General features: G+C 39.8%; 1 protein-coding gene across 2 annotated transcripts in view; it reads left to right on the top strand.

The window, feature by feature from the left end:
• Positions 1–10,775: 10,775 nt before the first annotated feature.
• pudp (pseudouridine 5'-phosphatase) overlaps positions 10,776–12,684 on the top strand; it is a 262,995-nt gene continuing 261,086 nt past the window's right edge. For both annotated transcript variants that reach the window (XR_014596025.1, XM_083989309.1), the window contains exons 1-2: positions 10,776–10,873; positions 11,871–12,089. Coding sequence is in view for 1 of the 2 variants with exons in the window: in XM_083989309.1 (XP_083845435.1) it covers positions 10,795–10,873; positions 11,871–12,089 (298 nt within the window). In the remaining variant the exon portion in view is untranslated. The remainder of the gene's footprint in view (positions 10,874–11,870; positions 12,090–12,684) is intronic.

Below are 12,684 nucleotides of genomic sequence, written 5' to 3'. Positions count from 1 at the left end.
CCTCATGATTAGTAAACCTTTACTCTGCCACTAGGCCACAGAGAGCCAGAATCACATGAGTTCTATACTGACATAAATCAAAGCTGTTTGAGTGCTAGCTGAAAAGCTCATGGACATTTTACAAAGTGAATTGAATGTTTAGCTTCAAATTAGTTAAAGTTAACTTCAAGTATTGCTATAGTCCAGGTCGCTGGTTCGAACCCCACCCGAACATCTTTGTTGGTGTATCAGTCTCTTTGAACTTAAACTACTACTACTTGGTCTTTCTCATTTTCGAGTATTTTACTTGGCTTTCAGCCATCATTAAATAACGTGGGTTGGGAGGTGAATTCTGCCTGTGACATCCACTAGAGGGCAGCGCAGGACAATAAATTACACAATGTCTGAATGCAAATCATTCAAGACCTGTGCTTTGTCTCTGCTGCTGCCTTGGAGTTCAACATTTCTGTGCATTTCTATCTGAGAGCAGCTGTATAAACAAGAAACATGTTAACACAAACCAAAAGACATAGATTGACATAGATAAAAATTAATAAAAAAAATTGATCACAAAAAAAAACATAAACCAAAAGACAAAGAGGTAAAGAGAAATATCAGGTGGAAAAGGCCCCAACAAGGTTGTTGAAGCAAAATACGAATCCATAACCTCGGGGTTGTCAAGCCGCCACCATATGGACTGAGCTACAGTGAGACTCATTTAGCCGGAGTTTTGCACTGTGATCAATTTGATGTTATTTAATGATGGCTAAAAGCCAAGCAAAATGCTAGAAAATAAGACAGAAGAGGTAGTAGCCTACTTTAAGTTCAAAGAGGCTGATATAGTAACAAAGTTACCATGGTGGGATTTGAACCAGTGACCTTGGGGTTGGCAAGCAGCCACCTTACCACTGGACTATAGCAATTCTTGCTAAGCCTGTGAATGCTGAAAGCCATTGCTGAACCATGCTGAATTAGCATAAGAAATTGACAAAGAGATCAAGTACATGTAAGAAACATGTCTAAGGTAGGAATTGAACCCATGACTTAATGATTGCTAACATGACACACTAACCTTTTGGCCACAGAGCACCTCAAATACAAGGAGCTTTATACTATCAGGATCGAAGACTGAATAGCTGAAAGTAAAGCAATAATGTGTCATGACTGAGATGGGAATTGAACCCATGGCCTCATGATCAGTACACCTTTGCTCTACCACGAGGCCACAAAGAGCCTAGAACCACAGTGGTTCTATACTGCCATAAATCAAAGATGTTTGAATGCGAGCTGAAAGTCTTGTGAACATTTTAAAAATTGAATGGAGTGTGTAGCTTAAAATAAGTTAAAGTAGTAACATTTGAAAGAGGCTAAAGTTTTAAAGACTATTGTCATTCATTGCAATGTGATAATGTGCTGCAAACTGTGGCACGAGAGATCAATGTGTCTAATGAGCTGCGGGCACAACAATTAATTGAAGGCGGGGGAGGGGAAGTGAATTCTGCCTGTCACATCCATCGGGGGCAGCGCAGGACAAGAAATGACACAATGTCTGAATGCAACACATTCAAGATCTGTGCTTTGTCTCGGCCACTGCCTTGAAGTTCAACATTTCAGTGCATTTCAATCTGAGAGCAGCGGTATAAACAAGTAACATGTTAACTCAAACCAAGAGAGAAAGACAAAGAGGTAAAGAGAAAGATCAGGTGGAAAATGCACCAACAAAGTTGTTAAGGGAAGATTTGAATCCAAAATCTTGGTGTTGCCAAGCAGAAACCTTATGCACCAAGCTACAGTGATAGTCACTTAGAGGAGATTTGCATTGTCACCAATCTGATGTTATTCAATGATGGCTGAAAGCCAAGCAAAATGCTAGAAAGTAAGACAGACCAAGTGGTAGTACTTTAAGTTCAAAGAGGCTGATACAGTAACAAGACTGCTGAGGCGGGATTCGACCCAGTGCCCTTGGGATTGGCAAGCAGCCATTTTACCACTGCACTATAGCAACATTTGGGGAACCTGGAGGTTGAGACTATCATGAATGTGAGATTATTCGATCATAGCTGAAAGCTTGGCAAAATAGTAAAATAAAATAAAAAAGCCAGAAGTAGAAGTAGAGGACTTCTGTGTGAGGTGTGACTATTCTGAGTGAATTTAAACAAAGTATAATGCCATTTACAGCGAGTTACAAACTGGAGCTCGCTGAATTAGCATAATAAATTGACAAAGAGAGCAAGTACATGCAAGAAACATGTCCAAGGTAGGAATAGAACCCATGACTTCATGATAGGAAACCTGACACACTAACCTTTTGGCCACAGAGCACCTCAAATACAATGAGCTTTATACTATCAGGATCAAAGACTGTCCAATGACAGCTGAATTGTTGGAAGTAAAGCAATGATGTGACATGAGTGAGGTAGGAATTGAACCCACAAACTCATGATCAGTAAACCTTTACTCTTCCACTAGGCCACAGAGAGCCTGAGATCTATACTGGCATAAATCAAAGCTGTTGAATTGAATGCTCGCTGAAAGTCTTGTGAAAAATGTAAAAGTTGAATGGAGTTGTTGAAACAAAGACATGCAAGAAACATGTCTAAGGCAGGAATTGAACTCATGACTATTTGACTGGTAACCTGACACACTAACCTTTTGGCCACAGAGCACCTCAAATACAATGAGCTTTATACTATCAGGATCAAAGACTGTCCAATGACAGATTAATAGTTAAAAGTCAAGCAATGATGTGACATGAGTGATGCAGGAATCGAACCCATGACCTCATGATCAGTAAACTTTTACTCTGCCACTAGGCCACAGGGAGAGTAGATTTTCAGGAGTTCTACACTCCCATAAATCGAAGCTGTTTGAATGCTAGCTGAAAAGCTCGTGGACATTTTACAAGTTGAATCGAATGTGTAGCTTCAAATGAGTTAAAGTTAACTTCAAGTATTGCTATAGTCCAGGTCGCTGGTTCGAACCCCACCCGAACATCTTTGTTAGTGTATCAGTCTCTTTGAACTTAAACTACTACTACTTGGTCTTTCTCATTTTCGAGTATTTTACTTGGCTTTCAGCCATCATTAAATAACGTGGGTTAGGAGGTGAATTCTGCCTGTGACATCCACTAGAGGGCAGCGCAGGACAAGAAATGACACAATGTCTGAATGCAAATCATTCAAGAGCTGTGCTTTGTCTCGGCCACTGACTTGAAGTTCAAAGTTTCAGTGCATTTCTATCTGAGAGCAGCGGTATAAACAAGAAACATGTTAACACAAACCAAGAGAGAAAGACAAAGAGGTAAAGAGACAGATCAGGTGGAAAATGCCTCAACAAGGTTGTTGAAGCAAGATACAAACCCACAACCTTGATGTTGCCAAGCGGACGCCATATGGACTGAGCTATAGTGATACTCATCTAAAAGGCGTTTTGCACTTTTATCAATCTGATGTTATTTAATGATGGCTAGAAAATAAGACAGACCAAGTGATAGTTGTTAAAGATAACAGTCTTTAAAACTTTAGCCTCTTTCAAATGTTACTACTTTAACTTATTTTAAGCTACACACTCCATTCAACTTGTAAAATGTTCACAAGACTTTCAGCTAGCATTCAATTCAACAGCTTTGATTTATGTCAGTATAGAACTCATGTGATTCTAGGCTCTCTGTGGCCTAGTGGAAGAGTAAAGGTTTACTGATCATGAGGTCATGGGTTTGATTCCCGCCTTAGTCATGTCACATCATTGCTTTACTTCCAATTATTCAGCTGTCATTAGACAGTCTTTGATCCTGATAGTATAAAGCTCATTGTAACTCAGGTGTTCTGTGGCCAAAAGGTTAGTGTGGCATGTTACCAATCATGCAGTTATGGGTTCAATTCCTACCTTGGACATGTTTCTTGCATGTACTTGCTCATTGCAATGAATGACAATAGTCTTTAAAACTTAAGCCTCTTTCAAATTTTACTACTTTAACTTATTTTCAGCTACACACTCGATTCAACTTGTAAAATGTTCACAAGACTTTCAGCTAGCATTCAATTCAACAGCTTTGATTTATGTCAGTATAGAACTCTTTTAACTCTACTCTCTCTGTGGCCTAGTGGAAGAGTAAAGGTTTATTAATCATGAGGTCATGGGTTCAATTCCTACCTCATCAAGAGGCTGATAAACCAACATTTTAATTACATAAAATTGTGCGATTAATTAGTTGTTGTTTTTTTAATCGATTGACAGCCCTTGTAGGAGCCATTCTCGGCTTTTATTTTGGTATGTATTTTAGTGTTTACTTTGTAACGTCCGCTCACACAGGAAGTGAGGTGCTTATTTAAACTGAGCTGAGATATCGGCAGGTGTTGCTGATTGGAAGCAAACAATCCTTTGACCGTGACATGCTGTGCTGTGCCAGGAAGGTATTGTTCCACTGGTTTGTACGAATAAATCCCTTTTTTATGGTAAACTTCGTTGTGGCAATTGGTTTATTAGCACCATGCACGCGTCAACTAAGCTAAACTACATCAGCAACAGTGGTGGACAGACAGTTGCCACATTTATTATTATACACAGTGGAGCTTGGAGCAAGTGAATAACCTGTTGCAATGAACCCGTAAATTAAATAGGACTCTCGATTTGCTTTCTTTTTGTTGGCAGTTGTCGGGTCTTTTGTCGTCTCATTATTGAGTCTTTCCTGGCAATGTGTGTGTTTTACTCTTTTATGCTTGTGGACCTGCCTGTCAACTGCACAGTGCTGGAAGGAGGGGGAAGAGGCACAGACAGAAGTGGCAACATTTCCAAAATAAAAATTCCGGAAGTGTAACTTAGATAAAAGAAACAATTATATATTTGAATTGGAATATGTCTAATATGTTAACTTTGCAATCTAGCCATCAGTTTGCTATTGAACTTCAGATAGTGCAAGGTGTTCACAATACGATTGTGTACCCATTGGTTACTTTGTTCCATCCTGACATTTATATCCCTAATCCAAAACTGGACGATGGGGTTTGTTGTTTGGGAGTTGTTGTGGTTTAATGAAGAACACACTTTGCTGCAATATAATGCAAATCAATAGAAACACTACTCACATTTTGAAACCGCCACTTACCACACAAACATTGCAGGAGAAATCCAAATGCAGTGGCGTGCACAGATTTTTGAAGGGCAGGGGCGAAAAGGAAAAAAAAGGGCACATATAGCATGTCCTTGCCACTGAAGAGGGCACTTTAGCACATGTTTTGGCTCCTAAAGGGCACTTTAGCACACGTTTTGGCTCCTAGAGGGCACTTCAACGCATGTTTTGGCCCCCATGAGGGCACTTTAGCACATGTTTCGGCTCCTAGAGGGCACTTTAACGCATGTTTTGGCTCCTAGAGGGCACTTTAGCACGCGTTTCAGCTCCTAGAGGGCACTTTAGCACGCGTTTTGGCTCCTAGAGGGCACTCTAGCATGCATTTTTCAACAATTAGGCCACAATTTAATAGATTAAATAAATAGATTCACCTTTGCAGAATAATATAGTTTTGTGTGCTCACATCTCTGAGATACAACTTCAAGCCAATCAGAAAAGCCCTGCTCAGTCAGTCCTTGTGTTTTGTAGTGAAATGTCTTTCACTGAGTGCTTAAGGACAGCTGCCTGTGCGAGGTACTCCGCTTTACTTTATTCTCCTGGGTGAACGGTATTGATCTTAGTTGCTGAATTAGCATTTCATATCACCTTTCCTCATTTAAAATGGTGATTGCTGATATCTCACCCAGGACAAATGGTTGGCTGGGGAATTGCAGCTGAGGGCGATACCGATCAGCCGCGGAGAGTTAACGAGCTTATCATCACAATGTAAATAGTGGTGTGTGTGCATGTGTGTATATGTGTGTTGATTGCTTTAGCGACTGTCCCTCTTGTGTTGAAGTGTCACAGTTTGTAATCAAAGGATAAACCGGAGGAGAATTACAAATAACGGTGTCATCGGGGAATGTGACGGCGTCGGCTTTAAAGGATGTCATACTGTAAGAAACCCAGATTTATCACCCGGGCCTCTGCTTGTGGAGTAATAACACAAAACGCACTTCACATTGATTCCTCTCTAGCAAATAAAAGTGTATGAATTCATCAATAATCTTCTGAGGATGAGACTGGATCTACACTGCAACAGAGAATAGATAAAAAAAACATACAAAGCTTCATCGGGAACAACAGTCGGGGAGTAAAGAATGGGTTGTCCTTATAGTGGAAGGTCAGTGGTTTGATTCCTAATGTCCTACACAAGATACTGAACCTTAAAGGGATAGTTCAACATTTTGGCAAATTGGCCCATTGCCATAATCGCTATAGTCATAGCAGTAGGTTCGTTACCTTTAATTGTCATTGCAAGCTATTTTTTAGAACGGCCGAGCTGCTCAGAGCTACGCTACAGAGGCTAATGGGATTTCTTGGTTTCCCTCATCAAACTCATCAAATACACAATCCAACAACTCCAAAACTTGTTATCACTTGTTTTAGAGCTAAATTCATGCTAAACCGCAGTTTTTCATCAAGCAGTCTCTGTATTTCCCTCTAAAACAACTCTGTGTGGTAACGTTGTGTTATTATCTCATAGCGTGGTGAATGTGCAGCCCACAACTTGTCCACCAGAGCATTGTGGAGTTGTTGGATTGTGTATTTGATGAGTTTGATGAGGGAAACCAAGAAATCCCATAATGAGCCTCCGTAGCGTAGCTCTGAGCAGCTCGCCACTCGACTTGGCCGTTCTAAAAATAACGTACACCGACAAATACAAGTAGCAAACCTACTGCTATGACTATAGGGATTATGGCAATGGGCCAATTTGCCAAAAATGTCAAACTATCCCTTTAACTGGTGTCCACAAGGATGATCGGACATTTGCGTCTGCAAGAAACCGGATTCTCTGGTCTGATGGAACCAGGAGATACTGAGGAGTGAAGACTGGAGGATGTAATCACTGTGCAAAACGTCTGAATACTTACATCAATGTGCTTTTGAATCCTTTATAAAGAATAAGAATAACAGCCTCTTGTTTCGCTGCACCGTAGGGAATTGAAGATCGACTGAAAACAAGGACATTAGCATAAAAGTCTAAATGTGAAAACAGTGAAGAGGTCCCTGGACATTATAAATAAACACTCTGAATCAAAGGGTTAAGGCCTTAGGGTCAGACCAGTGTTTTAATTAATCCAATAAAAAGATAGAAGATTTTAGGTTCACACCAAAGAAACCAAATGATGCATAAGGTTTGATGGTGCGTCCAGGTGGTCTGGGAATGGCTGACCTGTTGTGACATCACAAAGTTCAGGAAGTCTTAGTGGCTTGTTTTAAGTTCTTGTTGAACATTTCATACACACTTTTAAGGGGGATTCAAAATTAGTTCATCCTAACACAGTGTCTTCATTGGTTCCACATTTAACCCTCCTGTCCTTCTGGGTCAAATTGACCCAATATGTTTCTTTCTTTCCTTCCTTCCCTTCGTTCTTCCTTCTTCTTCCTTCCTCTTTTGATCGAATTGACCCAATCTGTTCCCTCCCCCATCTTTCTTTTCTTCCATTTTCCCTTCCTTCTTTCCACAATCCTTTTCCTTTCCTTCCTTCTTCTTCCTTCCTTGAATGAATCTGTTCCCTCCTTCCATCTTTCTTTCCTTCCTTTTCCCCTTCCTTCTTTCCACAATCCTTTTCCCTTCCTTCCTTCCTTTTTTCCTCCCTTCCCTTCGTCCTTACTTATTCCTTCCCTTTTGACCCAATGTGTTCTCTCCCTCCATCTATCTTTCCTTCCTTTTCCCCTTCCTGCTTTCCTCCCATTTTTCCCTTTGTCCTTCCTTCCTTCCTTCTTTCCCTTCGTCCTTATACCTTTCTTCCTTCCTTCCTTCCATTGACCCAGGAGGATAATAGGAGAGTTACAGTAATCCACTAGATACAACGTCTTACACATTTCATCACAGACCCGACTGACTGTTGATGAGTTGCAAAGAGAAGCCAGATGTTTATATCTGGATCTCAGTGTAATAATTAGGCAGCAACATAAAGCAACGAGCACAAAAACCGTCTGAGTCTAATTGTAGCGGCGGCGTCTCAGCATCAGACCGACTCCAAAGGGAGCGGTGCAAACTAACTGTGTTTTCTAGATGTGTGTGTGTGTGTGCGTGTGTGTTTTTTCTTTTTTTCTTCTACTTCTCCACTATTTATATCTACTGACATGCTGTTTCAGTCAGACAGCAAAGTGTCGCTCTGGGCTAGCTTCATAGCAATCTCCAGGTGCGTCTTCCACACTGTCATCTTGTTTGTTGTTGCATTGATTTGTGGGATTGGAAGCATCATCAGGCTACTCTCTTTCCTCCGCTGCTTCCTGTGCACTCATGATCCTCCTGGAACAAGAATAAAAATACACTTTTTTTCATCCTGTCAGTCTTGTATTAACACAAACAACAATATATATCTTCACTTTTCTTTAGTGCACCACCAGAAACAAAAGGTTTTTGCTTCCTGTTTAGAGCCGATTCCCTAAACTACACAGTTTGGCAGAACTCAAACCCTCCATTTCACTCTCACTGTCCCCCAATTAGACCTGAAAGCCAAAGGCTCATTAGATCGTCCAGGTTACGGGGTTCTCTCATTCCCCTGACATCTCTTTCACACTAACAAGACAAACTTGGTTAGCATGAAGCCTCCAATTATTCAGAGAAATGTGGCAGGGGCCGGTAACAATGCAGCCGGCAGCCTTTTGTCAGTAATTTGCACCAGAGATGCACTCTGGAGGGTGGAGATGTAATACGTTGAATTTCAACTTAATAAAACCATTTGGAATTTGGAGGTTGTTCTGAGAACCTAAGTGAGGACACTCAAATGTTTTGGGTGTTCATTTAAATTAATTTAGCATCGTTACTTCTCAGCAAGAAGGTTTTGGGTTTGATTTTCCGGGCCTCGGGCCTTTCGGGGGGAATTGTGCATGTTTTCCACGTGCCTGTGGGCAGGGCTGTAAAAAGGTGATGATAATTCTAGGGGCCCAGCGCCCAGTGGGGCCCACAAAAAACCCCAGTAGTCTTATCTTTGTACACACTAAAAAATGTTGGGTTATTTCTGTAACCCAATTTCTGAGTTATTGGTGTTGAGTTACATTTTTGGGTTATTTTTCCAGAGTGTAACCCATTTTCAGGATTATAGGCTATAAATTTAGTCCAATTCCTGGGTTGTTCAAGTAATTTCAGTGAAAAAGTTGAATATTCAACCCAAAAGTTGGGTCAAAAAGAATAACCCAAAAAAGGGGTTTGTCCTTATCTGAACCAGCAGTTGGGTCAAAATTGGGTTATTTTTTAACCCAACTGTTTTTAGTGTGTATGATTGATTTATTCTGCATAAGACCCTGACTAATACTCATCTGCATTAGCATCAAAACAAAGTAGGTGAAATAAAAAATGATAATACATAGTTGTCTAAGAAAAAAAGTGGAAAAGTTAGGGGCCCACTTTAGTATTCTTTCAGGGGCCTCAGAATTAGCAACGGCCCTGCCTGTGGGTACTCCAACAGTCCAAAGACATGTGCAATAAGTGGATTAGTGATTCTATATTGCCTGTAGGTGTTGATATGAGTGTGTGTGTGTTGTTTGTTAGGGTAAAGGTTGTTATCACAGTTTGTGTTAGGTGTTGTTTGGTGAGTTAATAAAAGACTGCATGTGTTAATTATGAGCCAGACATGGTGCAAAGGTCCCCAGCTTGTTAGAAATCATGGGAAATGTGAGACTGGCACTAGCCTATGCATGAACAGCAGAGTAGGCTATCACCTTCTTTTTTCCAAGTGAAAATGTCAAAATCCATATAATATTGATAGTAATATGTAGCCTGATGCATCAGCCGCTTACTTCATTACATTTCATATAGCGTCTGAACACGAGCCATAGGGATTCGTTTGCTTCCGGGAGGCGGTTGCTTACATTTGCTTCAACTAATCGCTGCTGCTTGGTGGTCACGTGTGCTATACACCGGTTAAGCTCATAGGTTAATCTTGAGCGCTTGAGTTCAACGTCATCGCCTTCACTTACCCGTCTGTTCGCTGATTGGTCCGTCCGCTCTGGCGGACGGAGCAAACCGAAACGCATTGCTAGTGTCCTGACTACATTGTTGAGGCAAATGAAATTTGCCGGAACCAGTAGGCGGCGCTAGCCTGGCTAAGTAATATGTGCATTGCTTTAGAACACAACTGCTGTCAGTGCACAGCAATATCAATAAAGTGAGTAGAAATCTGCTAAAATAAAGATATTTGTCTGTAATCTACAGCTCACCTGTCACTATACCAATAAAAATTAATAAAGCATTGAATTAAACATTCACATGCTAAGGTTTTACTTTATTTTTCTTTTAGAAAACGAACTTTTTTTTTTAAGAAACAGGATCATCTGGCAGCTGGTACGGTAAAAAATAAATAAATAAAAAGTTTAAAACATTTTATAAAAAATAATAAAAATGCACGTGTATTTTATATTGAATACAAATAAAACATAGATTGAGATTCATGCAGGGTTTGGGAAAAGTAAAAAAAGGACCTGCAACTCGTGTATGGACTTCATTTCCCACAAGCCACCACGTTGGGACGACAAAAATCACATTGACATCCACACTTCATACGTTAATGCAATACTAATGCGTTGTATTAATTGAATTATTCAAACAATGTAGCCTCAAATGCTTTTAGCAATTATTCGGAACATTAGCCAACATTATCTGCTTTTTACACCGTCACCGTTTTGTCTGTGTTAGTTTTTATTTGTCCACTTCCGTTTAAACATCCAACGCGGAAGTAACAACTCGCCAGTGAAACATGTCAACGTGCAGCAGCAGCAGCGGCAGCTACAAACCTGTGAGCCATGTCCTCTTCGACATGGATGGATTGTTATTAGGTGTTGATACCTACTGTCTTTATGTTTTATGTTCAATTACGTTCGGCAACTTTTGAGTCCGTGCGTGCGAATTCATTGCTTCCCTTGTTGAATCCCGTAGAGAAAACCGGCGAATTAAGTTAACACATTCCTACTTCATAACTTAATTAACCCGCACACTGAACATTGTTTATGTAAGTTAGTCTCTTTAGAACATTTTTAAGTGCTGGAAAATTCGGCGTCATTCAACACTAATAAAATAAACAAAGAAACGTTAACATTTTACGTATTTGTTGAGGAGGAAAAGCGGCTGTGATAAAGACAGACTTTTTAAAGTTGAGATTTCAGTGACAGAGCTTCTTTGTTGATAAGACACAGATATGCCGAATTAAAGATGACCACCTACTAATTATACTTGAAGTGGAAATTATCATATTTAACCATTTTACACTTTCTCCCAAGCCTGAATGTTTTAAATTAGCTAATTTTTCAATAGAGTTTGGCTGTAGTTTGGCAAAGGAACAGCTCCTCTGTTCCTTTGCAGGCTTAGCAGGGCCGTAGCTAGGAATTCTGGGGCCCCTGAAACAATACTAAAGTGGGCACCTGCCCCCTGACTTTTCAACTTTTTTTTTTAGATTACGTATGTATTATAATTTTTTTATTTAGTCTACTTTGTTTTTATGCTAATGCAGCTTGAGTAATAGGGTCTAAGCAGAATAATTCAGTCATACAAAGATTAGACTACTAGGTTTTTTTTGTGGGGCCCTACTGGGTGCTGGGCCCCTAGAATTTTTTTTTTTTTCCCAACAGCTTTATTCAAAAGAAGTTGACAAGTACAAATAGTATACAGGGAACAGTATATCCTAGAATTATCATCATTTTTCTCCCGTATACAACGGCCCTGCAGGCTAGTCTGGATTTATGTACCAAATATATATATTTTCTTTAGACTAATCCTAAATGGCATTTACCTAAGTGCTTTCTTTACGTATTTATTTATTTTATTTTCTGCTTTCAGACACGGAGCGTCTTTACACCGTGTCCTTCCAGGAGGTGTGCGACCGCTTTGGGAAGCAGTACACATGGGACATCAAGTCCTCGGTGATGGGGAAGAAGGCTCTGGATGCTGCCCATGTGATCCGCGACGCTCTCGAACTTCCCATGACCGCTGAGGAACTCCTCGCTGAGACCAGACAAATACAGGAGAAGATCTTTCCCTCCGCCAAACTCCTGCCAGGTATTTCTTTTTTCTTTTTGGTTTATTTTACTTCATTAGTGGAGCACTTTTCATACAGGACGCATTGTGGCTTTTTGCCTCTCCCTGCACTGTCCTATTGTTACCTATCATGTTTTATGTTGTATTCTTTTTACTTAAATAAAAAATAAGCAGCTCAAAATGCCTTACATGATGAAAAATAATAAAAACAGAGAGTACATTTAATGAGAAATTGTTCTTAATTGCTCGCCTGGGTAAATAAAGGTTAAATAAAAAATAAAAAATACACACACACACACACACACACTTGGCAATTTGTAATTTGCAGTGGGGAAACACTAGAGAGTGGATAGAAAATAAAACAAAATGAAATGAAATAAAAATATATAGATGAAATATAACATAAATGTTTAATATGTAAATTATTCAAAGGAATAAAAATGGAGATACTTCATAAACTTGTGTTTTATGTTGTATTCTTTTAACTTTGTGCAAAAAAAAAAAAAAAAGCAGCTCAAAGTGCCTTACATGATGAAAAATAATAAAAACAGAGAGTACATTTAATGGGAAATTGTTCTTAATTGCTCACCTGGGTGAATAAAGGTTAAATAAAAAA

Source organism: Trachurus trachurus (assembly GCF_905171665.1).
Source record: "Trachurus trachurus genome assembly, chromosome: 2".
NCBI lineage: Eukaryota > Metazoa > Chordata > Actinopteri > Carangiformes > Carangidae > Trachurus > Trachurus trachurus.
Note: the sequence above shows the minus strand (reverse complement) of the source record. Positions and strands in the feature narration are given on the sequence as shown.